This window comes from Podarcis pityusensis (genome assembly GCF_964106645.2).
Source record: "Podarcis pityusensis genome assembly, chromosome: 9".
In the NCBI taxonomy this organism is placed as follows: Eukaryota; Metazoa; Chordata; class Lepidosauria; order Squamata; family Lacertidae; genus Podarcis; species Podarcis pityusensis.
The window spans coordinates 11423626-11440226 of NC_138034.1; the positions used below are offsets into that span (position 1 = coordinate 11423626).

Consider the following 16601-nt stretch of genomic DNA (forward strand, 5'->3'; position numbering starts at 1 on the left):
TATTCAGCATCCTTATGACAGCCTTGAAAGGCCATTTAGTGTGAAAATATTGCAGGACTTTGCCTGTTCCATGTAGTGAATTCATGATTAAGGTGATGTATGACGAGGAGACTACTCAAGTTACATTTAGCCACTAAACTACACCAACATTCCTGTTAATGTATGAGTTCTGATGTTCTTCACAAATCTGAATGTCCTTGCCTTATTATTGTTATTTATTGAGTTTATATATTGCTCTATACCCGGAGGTCTCAGGGCGGTTCGCAGAAAAGATCACAACATATATAATCAGAATAAAAACAACAACCCAATAACACACACACACACACACCCTGTGAAAAGGGCCACATTTTAAAAAGGGCATAGGATGTAAATCGGATCAACCAAAGGCCTGGATAAAAAGGAATGTTTTTGCCTGGCTCCTAAAGGTGCATAATGAAGGCACCAGGCAAACTTCCCTTGGGGAGATTTTCCACAAATGGGGAGCCACTGCAGAGAAGGCCTGTCCTCATGTTGCCACCCTCTGGACCTCTCAAGGAGGAGGCACACAAAGGAGGGCCTCAAAAGATGATCTCGGGGTCTGGGAAGGTTCATATGGAAAAAGGCGGTTCTTGAGGTATTGCGGTCCTGAATCTTAGCATCGTAACTTGACAGAAAGCATATCTAAGTTTGTTGAGAGAGACAGGTAACCCTCTGGTGTTCTTTTCACACATATTGAGAGGTTTAGTGACATGTCGCTTGGTGATGCCACAGAGTAGCTTAAATTATTTGTCCAATCAATTGAGGCATGAACGGAACTGAACAAACACTATTAACTTGTGGAAAAAAAATGTCTACTTTGAAGGCTTGAAAAAGCACAGGAGGAAAATCGGACTGTTGCTGTGGAAAAGCAAAACCTGGAGCGCAAGATGATGGATGAAATCAGCGATGCAAAACGGGAAGCCTGTCGGCTGAGAGAGTTGAGGGAAGGAGCTGAATGTGAACTCAGCAGGCTTAAATATGCAGAAGAGGAGCTGGTGCAGGTATTTGCAAATAAAATCTACCATCTCAGCCCACGCAGAGTTGTACCTTTTCCAGCCACTTAATGGCACTGTAGCATTGGAGCAGGGGACACGATGAAATCGTAAATGAGAGAAGCAAACTGAGATCAATTCCAGAAAGGTAGTTTAGACATACAAAGCTGAAACTGGTAGAGAAATGTAACAATCAGTAAAAGGAAATAGTCAGAACTGGAGCCTTTGAGCTGTACACTGTAGGTGCCCAGCTTCATCAAGTGATGCTGACACAAAACCCCACACATACACTAAGTAGAAGAATTAGAAGCATTGCCACCCAACCCCACTCCACTCACCATGTCCTCCTCCTCCTCTTTCCCCCTTTTTTCTTCCACACCATCAGGAATATCCCTCCCCGTATCATATTGCAAGGGGAGTTGAATTTGCAGCTCTGCATCTATACACTTAAAAGTTCCTCTGGTAGCCCTCTTTTTAACTATACACTTTGGAGTAACAGGGACGCTGGTGGCGCTGCGGGTTAAACCACAAAGCCTAGGACTTCCCAATCAGAAGGCTGGCGGTTCAAATCCCCGCGACGGGGTGAGCTCCTGTTGCTCGGTCCCTGCTCCTGCCCATCTAGCAGTTCGAAAGCACGTCAAAGTGCAAGTAGATAAATAGGTACCGCTCCGGCGGGAAGGTAAACGGCGTTTCTGTGTGCTGCTCTGGTTCGCCAGAAGCGGTTTAGTCATGCTGGCCACATGACCCGGAAGCTGTACGCCGGCTCCCTCGGCCAATAAAGCGAGATGAGCACCACAACCCCAGAGTCGGGCACGACTGGACCTAATGGTCAGGGGTCCCTTTACCTTTGGAGTAACAGCTTGGCTCCACACACAGCTCCCCCACTCTCTCACTCTATTTCTCTTTCTCTCTTTCACACTAACTGGCACACACACTCACAGACTTTAATATTCCACTCCCTAGTTGTATTAGCATCCCCGGGGTGTCCCAAGGCTTAACCTGCACTTCCCAGCAATCCTGATGCAGCTGAAATTGTCACCTCATTGCTGTTCAGCATTGCAGGAACAGGAATCTTTTCCCCACGGTGCAGCTGATGAATGAGCAGTGTGGAAAGTGGGTGTGTCCCCTGGAGGCTTGGGGGCTACACCCATGGGTGCCCAAGGGCTGCCTGCAGGCTGCAGATCACCCACATGCAGTCTAAAGAAATAATAGGGAAAGAAAACTGAAACACCGCATTTGTTCAAGGACACTGATAGGGCTTATCTTCACAATTTTATTGATTTTCCTGTTTTACATTTTAGAATATTCATTTAAACAACCTTAAAATATCAGTGACTTCCCTTCTTCTCTGTCCATGGTTCATTTTGCATCACATAAATCCCTGAATATTTTATATAAACTGAACCATCTGGTATTCTATTATTGGATCTATCAAAACTTATTTACAGTACACTGTTGAATTTATCTTAATGCTGCCCACGTTTTCAAATAAACACAATTTTCCTCCATATATTCAATAAACATTTTCCAATCTTCTTTAAACGTTCTCTTATTCTTTGTGTTAGGTCTGCAAGTTGTGCATATTCCATCAGTTTAAGTTGCCATTCTTCTTTAGTATGATAGGGCTTATGTTCAAGGGGTCTTACCCAGAGAAATTACTCATATGAGTTTTAATTTATTCATCCTGCAATTAAAGCTATATAAATTTGTAGGGACGCGAGTGGCGCTGTGGGTTAAACCACAGAGCCTAGGACTTGCTGATCGAAAGGTCGGCGGTTCGAATCCCCGCGGCAGGGTGAGCTCCCGTCGTTCGGTCCCAGCTCCTGCCCACCTAGCAGTTTGAAAGCACCCCTAAGTGCAAGTAGAGAAATAGGGACTGCTTTCTAGCGCGAAGGTAAACGGCGTTTCCGTGTGCGGCGCTGGTGCTGGCTCACCAGATGCAGCTTCGTCACGCTGGCCATGTGACCCGGAAGTGTCTTCGGACAGCGCCGGCTCCCAGCCTCTTGAGCGAGATGAGCGTGCAACCCCAGAGTTGGTCACAACTGGCCCTGACGGGCAGGGGTACCTTTACCTTTACCTTTAAATTTGTATAAATAAAAGCACTAGTCCTGAAAAGAATAAAGTGTGCCTTTGGTACTAAGATGATGCACACACCACAGTAGCCAACACCTTAGATAAGGCTTTCTCTCTTTTGCATGAGTAAACAAATGCCTCTTTAAATATGGGGTCCACCACCTATAATTTCTGCATGTAGTGGTGTTTTTAAATTAATTACTTTAATCCTGAGAAATTCCGAAATCTTCTATCTGGAACATCTTAAAAAATCTATTTTAGTTGATTAATCAATTAATCAACCAACCAACCATATTATATAGTAATACTCAGTGACTCAGCGTTGATGCAAAGTGTTAAGGGGCAAAAGCTGTTTTAAAAACATTTTTACACTTCAGGCTTAGGTGTCTCAATATCTTTGCATATTTCTTCTGACAACTAGGTCCGCATGGCCTTAAAAAAGGCCGAGAAGGAGTTTGAACTGAGAAGCAATTGGTCTGTTCCTGATGCGCTGCAGAAATGGCTCCAGCTCACGCACGAAGTGGAAGTGCAGTACTACAACATTAAGAGACAAAATGCAGAAATGCAATTGGCAATTGCCAAGGATGAGGTATTGTTCATTTTTGAGCCCTCGCAATCAAAAGCAGTGTGCACTCTGTTGATTTCATCACTGAACTAATACAATTCGGGATGTGGGTTTGCAACTAGATGTATGTGTGTGTACCCTTGCCTCCTGCAAGTTTAAGTTTTGAGCAAAAAGGACAGTTACAACTCTGGGGCATCACATTTTTGTCTCATTTTGTTCCTGCTACTGTATCGCCGCCCTCCTAAGAGCTGTGCCCCGGGCAGCTGCTCCTGCTACTCTATTCTAGCCTGCCCACAGTTTTCTGAGTTCAGCCCAGCTTTACATGTTTTACGTTTTATAACTTTGTGCTTTGGCTTAAAGTCCAGGATCGATACCCTTTGAGGCAGCAAACATAAGTTACTCAGATTAACGCAATATCTGCAAATTGTGTTTAAAGGCAGTTCATAAAGCATTTTAATAAAAGAAATAAATGAATGCTAATCTCACCTTAAAAAGACACTTTTGGCGTGTCTCTGGTTTGGGGGAGTTTCATAGTTGTGGAGTTACCTGTTGAGAATACCTTTGACTATGCCCCTAGCTGTTCTCGCTTATGTAAAGATGGGAAACCTTAAGGGAGTTTTTGTTCTATTTTAGAGATTGTGATAGGACAGCATGTCTCTTTGGATATGCTATTCCTAGGTCACTATCGTTTTCTTCTTCTTTTTCATCCTCTCCTCCTCCTCCTCCTCCTCCGGTGATCACTTGTAGCCAAGTAAGAGTGTCTTCCATAAACACAGTTTTAACAGTGAGTCCATAAGTGAGTGTGGAGATCAATTCTGGATCCACACATCCTTCCACAGTGGGGACATAGGTTTCCGGGTGGGAGTTGATCATGGTGAGGGTTTGCCAAGCGTGCCTTCCTCTTAGCATGTTTCTCCCTTTCGATCTGAGTTTGAACGTCTTCAAACCTTTGGTAAAGGCTGTTCTCCAGCTGGAGCGCTTGCAGGCCAGTGTTTCCCAGTTGCTGGTGTTTATACTACATTTTTTTTTTTAGATTTGCCTTGAGATAGTCACTATAGTTTGAGTCACTATAGTTTAACCTCGTAACGTCTCCCAAATCCTATCGGTTAAATAAAAAAGGTATATATTTCTCTTTACCCATTGCACTGTATATGTAAACTTGGCTTCATATTTGTTTTTTAATAATAGGCAGAAAAGATTAAGAAAAAGAGAAGTACCGTCTTTGGGACATTACATGTTGCACACAGCTCTTCTCTCGATGAAGTGGACCACAAGATTCTGGAAGCAAAGTAAGAGAACTGCCTAGTGGGTGATGCCCCTTGTGCTCAATGCATAAACTTGGTTGATACTGTAGTGCTCAATATTTTAATGTTAAGATTTTTATTTTTTTAAATTGGGATGCTGGTGGCACTGTGGTCTAAACCAGAGAGCCTCTTGGGCTTGGTGATCAGAAGGTCGGCAGTTTGAATCCCTGCGATGGAGTGAGCTCCCATTGTCCTGTCCCAGCTCCTGCCAACCTAGCAGTTCAAAAGCACGCCAGTGCAAGTAGATAAATAGGTACCGCTGCGGAAGGAAGGTAAACGGCGTTTCCGTGTGCTTCTCTGGTTTCCGCCGCTGTGTCCTGCTCCGCCAGAAGCGGTTTAATCATGCTGGCCACATGACCTTCAAAGCTGTCTATGGACAAATGCCGGCTCCCTCGGCCTGAAAGCGAAATGAGCCCCACAACCCCATAGTTGCCTTTGACTGGATTCAACCGTCCAGGGGTCCTTTACCTTTTTTTGACCTTTTAATGTGGGCTGCATTTTAAATTGAAAATACCAGATTCTATAATGTAACTGTTTGTTTGTTTGTAGCTCCCGAAGAACGATAGTACTGTATACATTAATATGGCTGATCATAAATATCCCCAAATGCATAATTTGGAGAGGAAACCCCCCCCAAACAAACGCAAACTTCTGTTGTTTCCTAGGAAAGCACTTTCTGAATTAACCACTTGTTTGAGAGAGCGACTCTACCGATGGCAGCAGATTGAGAAGATCTGTGGCTTCCAGATAGCACATAACTCAGGATTACCGAGTCTGACTTCATCACTTTACTCTGATCATAGTTGGGTGGTAATGCCACGAGTTTCCATCCCGCCGTATCCAATTGCCGGGGGTGTAGATGACCTTGACGAAGACACTCCTCCTATCGTTTCTCAGTTTCATGGTATGTGGCCGTATATCTAAGAAGACACTGAATGCCTGGAGATACACAGGAGTTTGGCAAATAACTACAACCATTAGAAGTATTGGCAAAATGAAATACCAAATGAAGCGATGGGTCAGAGGGGTTAGCAAGATTCAGCAGAACAAAGATGCTAGGAAATATGGAAAAGCAGAAACATTTGGCATATGGAACCCCAGCTGTTTAATGTGTGGGAATGTTGAGGATAGTAGGAGATGATATATTGATTAAGTATTATCCTTCTTCACTCACGCTAGTGAGCTAGTAGGAGAGCACATTCCCTTGTACATAGCAGGAAGCTAGCTGATGGATTCGTTAGAACCATTTGAGTTAAGCAGTCCAGTCTGGCTTGTCCAGATTGGATTCTTCCTGTTAAAGAATGACACAACAGTCTTCTTTTAGAAAGTAATGATGTAAGGTTTACTTACATCCATTTACATCCCACATAATGGACAGTATAAGAGCTTTGAAACTGAGAGTGAATTATATTTATAGGAATGAAAAATCCACTGGGAGGGAATCTTTTGAAAACAAAACATGTTCTTCCAGGAAGGAAGCAGAGAAGGTGTGCTCTTTTAGTCGAGTCCAGCTCTTCCCATTTAAAAGGCAGAGGGGAAATGGGACTCTGGAGGCTTGCTTCCTGGAAAGAGCCGGAAGCTCTCCCTTCCCAGCCGCTAGTTTCCCAAAAAAGGAGAAAAGAACAGCCACATGCTCAGGGTTTCAAATTTTAGCACTGTGCTTCTTTGTGCACAGTGTGGGGCTTAAAGAGCTGCTTTCTCTCTCGCAGGCAGCCTCGAAATGCTGGCTTTGTGGATGGAGCTTTCTCCTTTCTGCTTTTGTAGGAAATAAAAGAAAGGGCTCTCATTTGGAAGTTGCAACAGAAAGCTGCTTGTTGGGCGCTCTTGTTTCTGGGAAGCCTGAAAGGGGAGAGTGTCTCAGAGATTAAGAGTCTTACTAGGGTTCTGCTGTGCAGAGGAGGGCATTTTTAATGCTGTTCCTTTTAAACTTCATTTTCAGAGCTGATTGTAGACATCTTTTCTTCAAAACCTGTATCACATTCCCCCCACCAAACTTTTCATTTCTATGGCTGGCAAAACAATTGTTTCCCTCTACTGCCGCCCTAACCTTTTGAGATTCTGAGGGCTGTTTGATTTTACTGATAAAGCCTTTTAAAAAAAACAAAACAAAACAAACCACTCTGCTTCTGATCTGCAGCAGTTGAAAATTATTTTGGTTTGGTTTACATCTGATGTAATTGCTGATATTTGCAGAGGGCAACATCATCTTTTTCTTTGGCAGTCACTCGTACCCGAGTAAGATAGTCTTCCATGAACGTGGTCTTAACAATCTGTCCATAAGTGGCTGTGGAGGCCAATTCTGGATCCACACGTCCTTCCATAGTGTGGACATAGGTTTTTCAGGCAGGAGTTGATCACTGTGAGGGTTTGCCAAACGTGCCTTCCTCTTAGCTCATTCCTCCCTTTTGTCCTGAGTTCGTGCTTCTTCAAAGTCCATGACACCTTTGATAAAGGCTGTTGTAGCGCTCGCAGGCCAGTGATTCCCAGTTGTCGGTGTTTATACTACATTTTTTTAGATTTTTTTTTAGATTTGCCTTGAGAGCATCTTTAAACCTCTCTTGCTGTCCACTGACATTACACTTAGCATTCTTAACTTGGGAATAGAGTAGTTGCTTTGGAAAATGATAATCGGGCATCTGCACAACATGACCAGTCCAACAAAGTTGATGTTGAAGAACCATTGCTTCGACACTGGTGATCTTTGCTTCTTCCAGTACACTGCCATTAGTCTTCCCAAGTGATACGTAAAATTTTTTGGAGACACCGTTGATGGACTCTTTCGAGGAGTTGATGGTGTTTAGAAGTGGTCTATGTTTCACAAGTGTACAGGAAAGTTTGTAGTACAATAGCTTTGTAAGCAAGCATTTTGGTTTACCTGCGAATGTCCTGGTCCTCAAGCACTCTCAGCTTCAGTTGGGAGAAAGCTGCACTCACAGAGCATAGCACAACTGTGATCAGGTTGATCCGGGCCTGAACAATATCCTGAAGTCCCATCATCTAATCAGCAACACTCTTCAACTGGACAGTCAATCAATTTTGAAGTTGTTTTTTGGTTCACATTTTAACTGTTTTCCACAGCTCCTTTGATACTGTTTCAGATATCATAGGTAACCTAAGGCTCATTTCACAGATACAGTTTTTCTTGGTGGGCACTCTTGCTAAAGCTTTTAAAAAATAAACCTTTAAAATGAATAGATGATGTTCATAGAATTCCTCTCCATCCATCCCATTGATCATAATACATTTAGTGAGATGTTACAGATTCCTGTTAAATATTTGAGTCAGGTGTTGCTGCCAACATCATAAGTTTGTGACTTCCCTTGTGACCTTCTCCAGTAAGACTTCAAAATGATAACTGAGCCTTCTGTGAAATTCCGTCAAGTGGAGGTCAGTTTTACACCTGCCTTGCCCTTGCCAGTCTCTTTTGCTGATGTATTTTAAGTATGGATTAATAGGAAGGAAGGAAGGATATATTATTCAAGATTAAAATGAAGTCTATGGTTGCTGCTGCTTCTACTCAAAATCATTTGTGGGCTCGTGCAGATAGGACTATTTGCAAATTCTGCCTGCCTGGAACAGAGTAACGGCTCGGTTGATAACTTAGAGCAGCTGGTTGATTTTTCAATAACATTGTTTTGTCGTTTTCAGGGTCCGTCGTGAAAACGAGCACCTTAGCAAGGAGCAGTAGCATGTGTCGCTCCCGGCGAAGCGTCATGCCGTCGTCTCCGCAGTCGCAACACACAGCACAAACACCGCATCCTCCCCACGCCCAAGCTACTTTGCACTCTGCAGATCCAGACATCCTTTCTGTGTCCAGCTGCCCCGCTGCTTACCGTACAGAAGAGGAGGAAGAGGCAATTTACTTCACTGCTGACAAGCAATGGTATGGGCACTGGGGACGCTAGCATGGCGGTTTCGGTTAGAGCTAGTTCCATGAAGTGTCTATGTGCCCTCGCTGTCCAGACTTGGACACACCAGAAGGATTTGCAAAGGATCTTTTCCGTTTAGATCTGGAAGATTGCGATAAGACTGTTAACTCCCCTGTGCCCTCTGTGGTATGCAAGATGCAAGGTATTCAGGGCTTGAAATGCAGATTTAATGTGCCCTTAGAGACTCGTCTGTTACAGCAGGCAGGCGGCTACACTTGGCACGGTCTACAAGGGCATTCCCGACATAAAAGCTGCTAACAGAAATCTGACCTTGAGGTGATGAAGTCATGGCTGACAATGCAGCCAGTGGAGGAGACTGTTCTGAGCACTGTGTTTCTTGTGGTGCCAGGGCCATCTTCGGCTAGCAGAGTCTCTGTGCAGTGAACTGCTTGATGCCTTGTTTTGAAGAGAGATTGGGGGGGGGGGGTGAGCAGTTACACAACTTTATAATTTTATGAATCCTGGGGAGGGTCAGATAAACAAGAACTGAGTTGGCTCTTTTAAAAAATCATTTTAGTGCAGAAGGAGTAGATTGATTGTTTCCGCATACCTTGGAAGCCGAACGCCTTGCGAGTCGAATGTTTTGGTTCCCGAATGCTGCAAACCTGGAAGTGAGTGTTCCAGTTTGCGGACGCTCTTTGGACCCTGAATATCTGACACGGGAAATAACCTATTTCATGATGGGCCTTGCCATTTGCAGTTTTTGTTTCTGACAAGTAAAGGTTTTGTGTGTGTTTGTGTGTAAACTCAGGATTTGGAAGATTTAATGAAGTAGGTAATTTGATTATTGACAGAGGGAGAGAGAGAGAGAGAGAGAGAGAGAGAGAGAGAGAGAGAGATCCTTAAATGGAACAGTCTGACACCTTACAATTGTCTCCTCTTTGCTGCAGGGAAGTACAAGATACAGTTTCTGAATGTGACTCCTTAAATTCTTCTGGAAGGAAACAATCTCCTCCTTCGAGCCTTGAAATATATCAACCTTTGTCACCTCAGAAAATATCACGAGAGGAACTCTCATTGGAAGAGTCGTCTACTGGAGACTCTTCTTCCCTGACGGCCGATATTTCCAGGGGTTCCCCTGACTGCGTTGGCATGACGGAAACTAAAAGTATGATCTTCAGTCCCGCAAACAAGGTGTACAATGGCATTCTGGAGAAGTCGTGCAGCATGAACCAGCTCTCCAGCAGTGCCCCCGTCCCCAAGCCTCGCCACACCTCTTGTTCCTCCACCAGCAGCGAAAGCAAAACGGGTCACGAAACTTCGGCTGTCCCTCGGATAAGTAGCACCCCACAGGACCTCTGCCAGAATGGAGAGCGAAACAAAAAGGCCTCCAAAATAAAAAGCCTCTTTAAGAAGAAGTCAAAGTGAGGCTGCCGGAGGAAAATGCGCAATCGTGGCATCGTTAGACTTGTTGTTTTCTTTTTTCTTTTCTTTTTTTTAAATTAAGAATGTAGTTTTCTTTGTTTTCTGGGCTTGGATGCCGCAGCAGGAAAACCTCTTAGGTCAATTCCTCTTCTGTTTTAAATGACTTTATGGTAAAGTTGTGCCAGCTGTCATTGAAAATTTTTAATTTCAAGACAGTTTACAGTCATTTGTCTATTTATTTCTGCTTTTTTTTTTTTTTAGTTTATATAAAAACGCCATTTTTAAAAAAAAAAACACCACAACACTTTAACACAAGCTTTAACGGACTAGTAAGCCTGTCTGGGCTTGCCAAAGTTTTTTCTTGTTTACTGAAGCATCTTCTTATCTTTCCACAGAAGCTATGGCATTTGCATTACTGGACATCAGTAACTTTTAATGAAGTAAAACTACTTAAATTGCACTACTGTTTTCCTGACTGGAAAGTATCTTTGCAAGTGAAACTGTTTAGACTTGTAAAATGATGGAAGAGATGGGTTGGTTCATGGTTATTTTTTAAAATTGTTTTTAATGTAGAAGCTAGCATTTCTAACAATTGATTTCTGGAACTGGAACCTCGTTTTGCCAACATAATGCTTCTTTAAATGCATTTATTAACCTAATGGGTTGGGTCCTGTTGTAAAAAATCATGTTTATCCAGGGCTTTCACTGTGATTTTACTGCATTTCACAGGCTGAATGGTTAAAAAAAAAAAAGACTTACTATAAAAAGAAGAGGCTCCTGATTCCATTCTCAAATGACAAAATTCAAAACTTGATTTTGAAGGACTTTTTAAGACATTCACAACCTTAAAACTGGGATAGGGACAACTGTGGGCACTTGTTTACATACTTTGACAGACGACGGATGTTTGATTTGTGAATATTTGTACTGTGGCAAAGATAATAAATTGAAAATATTATTGTGCATTGACTTGTTCTGATTTTAGCCATTCCAGTCCAACCCCCCCAAATTCTTGCTTGTTAGAGGTAATGGCCTGCCATGACTGGTACTTGCCGTTATATTGTGGATGCCTGTATTTCATTTTATATATTTTATTGGAGTGAGCATAAGTATTAATAACACTAAATCCTCTTATTGGGCATAGTCAGTTTTGAAACAAATTGTCAGTCGAGCATGTTTACTTTTGCAGCAAGTCCCCCCGATTCGGTTAGATATCATGCCAAACTGCTACACAAATAAGCTTTGTGCTTTGTACACTTTCTCTTCCCCTCTTCTTGTTTGCTGTTGATTCATTTAATTTGTTCTTCTTTTAGCATAAACCAAATGCCACACCAGAACACTACTACTTGCACCTTCCGCTTTTCGAGACCAAGTTAGTTTGAAGCCGGTTCACAATCCTAATTTGGAGGGAACGCATGAACATTGAGGTCATTCACATAGGACCAAATCGTTGTTTGCTATTAAGTAGGAATCAGCCGTCCAGGTTCAGTGGGTCTTCTTTCCAAGGGATTGTATAGAACTGCAGTCCTATCCTGTTACACCCCTTGGTTCTAGCATAAAATCTTATGTATTTGCTTTAACAAGGTTGGGATCACACATGTATGTGTAAAGGTAAAGGATCCCTGGACGGTTAAATCCAGTCAAAGGCAACTATGGGGTTGCGGCGCTCATCTCGCTTTTAGGCCGAGGGAGCCGGCATTTGTCCACAGACAGCTTTCCGGGTCATGTGGCCAGCATGACTAAACCGCTTCTGGCGGAACGGGACACTGTGACGGAAACCAGAGCACACGGAAATGCCGTTTACCTTCCTGCCGCAGCAGTACCTATTTATCTACTTGCACTGGCGTGCTTTCGAGCTACTAGGTGGGCAGGAGCTGGGACAGAGCAACGGAAGCTCACTGTGTTGTGGGGATTCGAACCACCGACCTTCTGACTGGCAAGCCCAAGAGGCTCAGTGGTTTAGACCACAGCGCCACCCACACCTGCATGTATGTATAATAGCTGATGATCAGCAACTATGGGTAAATGACTTGGCAGCTTGGATGTGTGAATGGACAATTATTAAAAAAGCATTGTGTTTGCAAGTTATTTGAAAGTTCTGTATGTGGTGTTATAATTACAATAACCCTTTCAGATGCGATGGGTGATTTTGCAGCCAAGTGATGAACATACACGTGTAATTCACCTCTCTTGCATGTGTCAGATTTGTATGATCTTATGCTGCTAGCTTAATGTAATTTTTCAGGGCCAGATGTAATTTTGTGTGTTAACTTAAAACTAACAATATTGCAGTGCGATGTCATATTATTATTATTATTATTATTATTATTATTATTATTACTATTTTATATACTGCTCTATACCCAGGGGTCTCAAGATATAAAATCACAAAATACCTAATAAAAATAAAAACAACCCAGTAGCACCCCCCCAAAAAAAACCACATTTTAAAAGGACATAGGATATAAATCGGATCAATCAAAGGCCTGGTTAAAAAGGAACACTTTTGCCTGGCGCCTAAAGGTGCATAATGAAGGCGCCAGGCGAACTTCCCTGGGGAGAGCATTCCACAGACGGGGAGCCACTGCAGAGAAGGCCCTGTTCTTGTGTTGCTACCCTCCAGACCTCTCAAGGAGGAGGCACATGAAGGAGGGCCTCCAAAGATGATCTCAGGGTCCGGGTCGGTTCATATGGAAAGAGGTGGTCTTTGAGGTATTGCGGTCCTGGGCAATTTAAGGCTTTATAGGGAAAAACCAGCACTTTGAATTGGGCCTGGAAACTAATTGGTAGCCAGTGCAATCGGACCAGGATGGGTGCAATATGCTCAAACCATCTTGCTCCGGTGAGCAACCGCTGGCCGCTGAATTCTGCACCAGCTGAAGTTTCCAAACTGTCCTCAGAGGCAGCCCTACTTATAACGCATTGCAGTAATCTAACCTTGAGGTTACCAGAGCATAGACAACAGTAGTTAGGCTATCCCTGCCCAGATAGGGGTGTAGCTGGGCCACCAGTCGAAGATCTTAGAATCTAAAACTGAGGTGAGATTCAGAAGGCAAGCTTTCAGAGAAAAGCAGCCAATCTTTATGTTCAGCAAGCTTTTATCTTTTTGTTTGAAGTTACAGTTCAGTAACGAAGGCAGCTTTCACAGTGAAATAGTGGCTGGTTGTACAAATAACGGTCGGTCAAATAACGGCGTCTTAGTCTTGAAGAGTGTAGAGCTGATCGAGAATTTTGTGGAAGCGAACTCTTCCCAATTCCACTTTACTTAGCAAGTACAAAAGACATTTGTAAGAAATATCCACATATTTCTTCACAGTGGCAATGGGACATGGTCTCAATAGTCATCGGAGATTGGGGAAGGGGGTCCAAGTGTTGGCTGACATTCATTTGCATAACTGCATAGCAGAATCCGTTCCAGCTCAACTATCTTGCTGGTAATCTTTCATGAAGGGCTTGCCTTTGCTTAGTATTTGAATTTATTTTCCTGCTATAATGCCATTATACAGAACTTTTCAGGGAGGTGGGAAGATCTGGAAGATCAGAGGCCCTTCAAATTGAATCTTCCCCCAGTCCTTTTAGGTTCCTTGTCCCTGCCACGCTACCCTATAAGTAGATGACATGTGTTGCAACCTGGATATTCCTCCCCTTTAAATCTATTGTGGAATCAAGAGTCGATGCAGTTGCACCTTTTTATTCTCACAGTCCTGCACTCTTACCCACCACCAACATTTCGACTTGTGGAAATCTTCATGCTGTCGCAGTAGGAAGAAGGGAGGAAGGAAGCAGAAGGAAGCTGGTGACAGGGCTGGGTGCATGAATGTATGTGTCTGCAGGCTGTAGTTGGGACACTGGTAGCGCTGTGGTCTAAACCACTGAGCCTCTTGGGCTTGCCGATCGGAAGGTCGGCGGTTCAAATCCCCATGACGGGGTGAGCTCCCATTGCTCTGTCCCAGCTCCTGCCAACCTAGCAGTTTGAAATCACACCAGTGCAAGTAGATAAATAGGTACCTCTGCGGCGGGAAGGTAAACAGTGTTTCCTTGCACTCTGCTTTCCATCACAGTGTTCCGTTGTACCAGAAGTGGTTTAGTCATGCTGGGCACATGACCCAGAAAGCTGTCTGCGGACAAACGTCGGCTCCCTCAGCCTGAAAGCAAGATGAGCGCCACAACCCCATTGTCGCCTTTGACTGGACTTAACCGTCCAGGGGTGCTTTACCTTTTTTTTACCTTTATTAAGCTATGTGAAAATAAAATGTGACTTCCAAGGATGCATCCTTTTACGTAAAGTTCTAAAAAGGCTTGAGGCTACAAGCAGGCCTCAGGTGACCTACTTTAGGGGCAGATGGTGACAGACTGAGGAGGGAGCATCTAGTGGGTTGTTCGGGAGCTGGGGGTGGAGATCTAAATGTGCTGCTGCAATGCAGAGAGCCCAGGTTTAGCTTAACATCTGCTGCTGAATTTGGAGATGAAGCAGCCCCACACACCCCATTGCCCCTTGCAACGTTTGATGGTGCAAACACCACGTTTCCAGTTAGGCCAGAATTGAGGCCTCAGCGCCCTGACCCACAGGGCATGGTTTTTACCAAAATTCTGACATCCGATTCACTTGAAAATGGTGCCAAATACATTCAAATGGCCTCTTGCAACATTTGGTGGTGCAAACACCGTGTTTCCAGGTAGGCCAAAATTGAGCCCTCAGCGCCATGACTAGCAGGGCATGGTTCTTGCCAAAATTCTGACGTCTGATTCACTTGAAAATGGCGCCAAACACCTGCAAATTGCCTCCTGCAACATTTGGCAATGGAAACGCCATGTTTCTAGGTAGGCCAAAAAAATGTCTCGGCACCCTGACCTGGTTCACGGTTTTCAACAAAACTGCGGCATTGTCTGATTCACTCGAAAACGGTGCCAAACTCCTGCAAATTGTCACCTGCAACGTTTGGCGATGCAAACGCCGCATTTTCAGGTAGGCCAAAAAATGACTCCTAGGCATCCTTACCCACGCGTCATGGTTTTCACCGAAAACAGGTCTAGGCACCCTGACCTGCAGGTCACGGTTTTTGCCAAAATTCTGACGGCCTCCAATTCACCCGAAAACGGTGCCAAACACCTGCAAATTTCCCCCTGCAAAATTTGGCGCTGTGTTGAGAGCAGGGATCTATTCTGAACTACAGTACAACTCTTTTCCGTTTAGTTAGGTGGTGTTTGTAAATTTGCAAAGGTTCAGAACCCACAGTAGCTTTGCAAGGGAGGAGGTCTATCAGGAGCCTACAACCACTGTACACGATTCAAATATTTCAATAATATTAATAATTTTATTATTTATACTCCACCCATCTGACTTGGTTGCCCCAGCCACTATGGGTAGCTTCCAACATAATAAGAACATAGCAAAAATGAAAAGCTTCCCTGAACAGGGTTGCCTTCAGATGTCTTCTAAAAGCCAGACAATTGTTTATTTCCTTGACATCTGATGGGAGGGCATTCCACAGGGTGGGTGCCACTTCCAAGAAGGCCCTATGCCTGGTTCCCTGTAACCTCACTTCTTGCAATGAAGGAATGGTCAGAAGGCCCTCAGAGCTGGACCTCAGTGTCTGGGCTGAAAGATGGGGGTGGAGATGCTCCTCCAGGTAAAAGGTAAAGGTAAGGTAAATAACCCCTGGAAGGTTAAGTCCAGTCAAAGACAACTGGGGTTGCGGCGCTCATCTCACTTTCAGGCTGAGGGAGCCGGCGTTTGTCCACAGACAGCTTTCTGGGTAATGTGGCCAGCATGACTAACCCGCTACTGACACAACAGAACACCGTGACGGGAACCAGAGCGCATGGAAATGCTGTTTACCTTTCCACCACAGTGGTACCTATTTATCTACTTGCACTGCATTGCTTTCAAACTGCTAGGTCAGGGGTAGGCAACCTAAGGTCCGTGGCCGGATGCGGCCCAATCACCTTCTCAATCTGGCCTGCAGACGGTCTGGGAATCAGTGTGTTTTTACATGAGTAGAATGTGTCCTTTTATTTAAAATGCATCTCTGGGTTATTTGTGGGGCATAGGAATTCGTTCATTTTTCCCCTTCAAAATATAGTCCGGCCCATCACATGGTCTGAGGGATGGTGGACTGGCCCACGGCTGAAAAAGGTTGCTGACCCCTGTACTAGGTTGGCAGGAGGTGGGACAGAGCAAGGGGAGCTCACTTCATCGTGGGGATTTGAACCGCTGACCTTCTGATCGGCAAGCCCAAGAGGCTCAGTGGTGCCAAAGGGTTTAATGGTCAGCACCATTGGCCATCAGAATGGAGCTTGCAAATCACAGCTGGAGAATCTCTGCTCTTCAGGAACGTTGTGAGGTTTAGTA

At 44.1% G+C, this 16601-nt stretch overlaps 1 protein-coding gene across 3 annotated transcripts in view; it reads left to right on the top strand.

Annotated features, from left to right (window-relative positions):
- STIM2 (stromal interaction molecule 2) overlaps window positions 1-11212 on the top strand; it is an 88191-nt gene extending 76979 nt beyond the window's left edge. For all 3 annotated transcript variants that reach the window (XM_081019954.1, XM_081019953.1, XM_081019955.1), the window contains 6 exons: window positions 845-1022; window positions 3508-3675; window positions 4840-4940; window positions 5621-5859; window positions 8604-8838; window positions 9775-11212. In XM_081019954.1, coding sequence (XP_080876080.1) covers window positions 845-1022; window positions 3508-3675; window positions 4840-4940; window positions 5621-5859; window positions 8604-8838; window positions 9775-10252 — 1399 coding nt within the window. In that variant the 3' untranslated portion in view covers window positions 10253-11212. The remainder of the gene's footprint in view (window positions 1-844; window positions 1023-3507; window positions 3676-4839; window positions 4941-5620; window positions 5860-8603; window positions 8839-9774) is intronic.
- Window positions 11213-16601: the final 5389 nt, after the last annotated feature.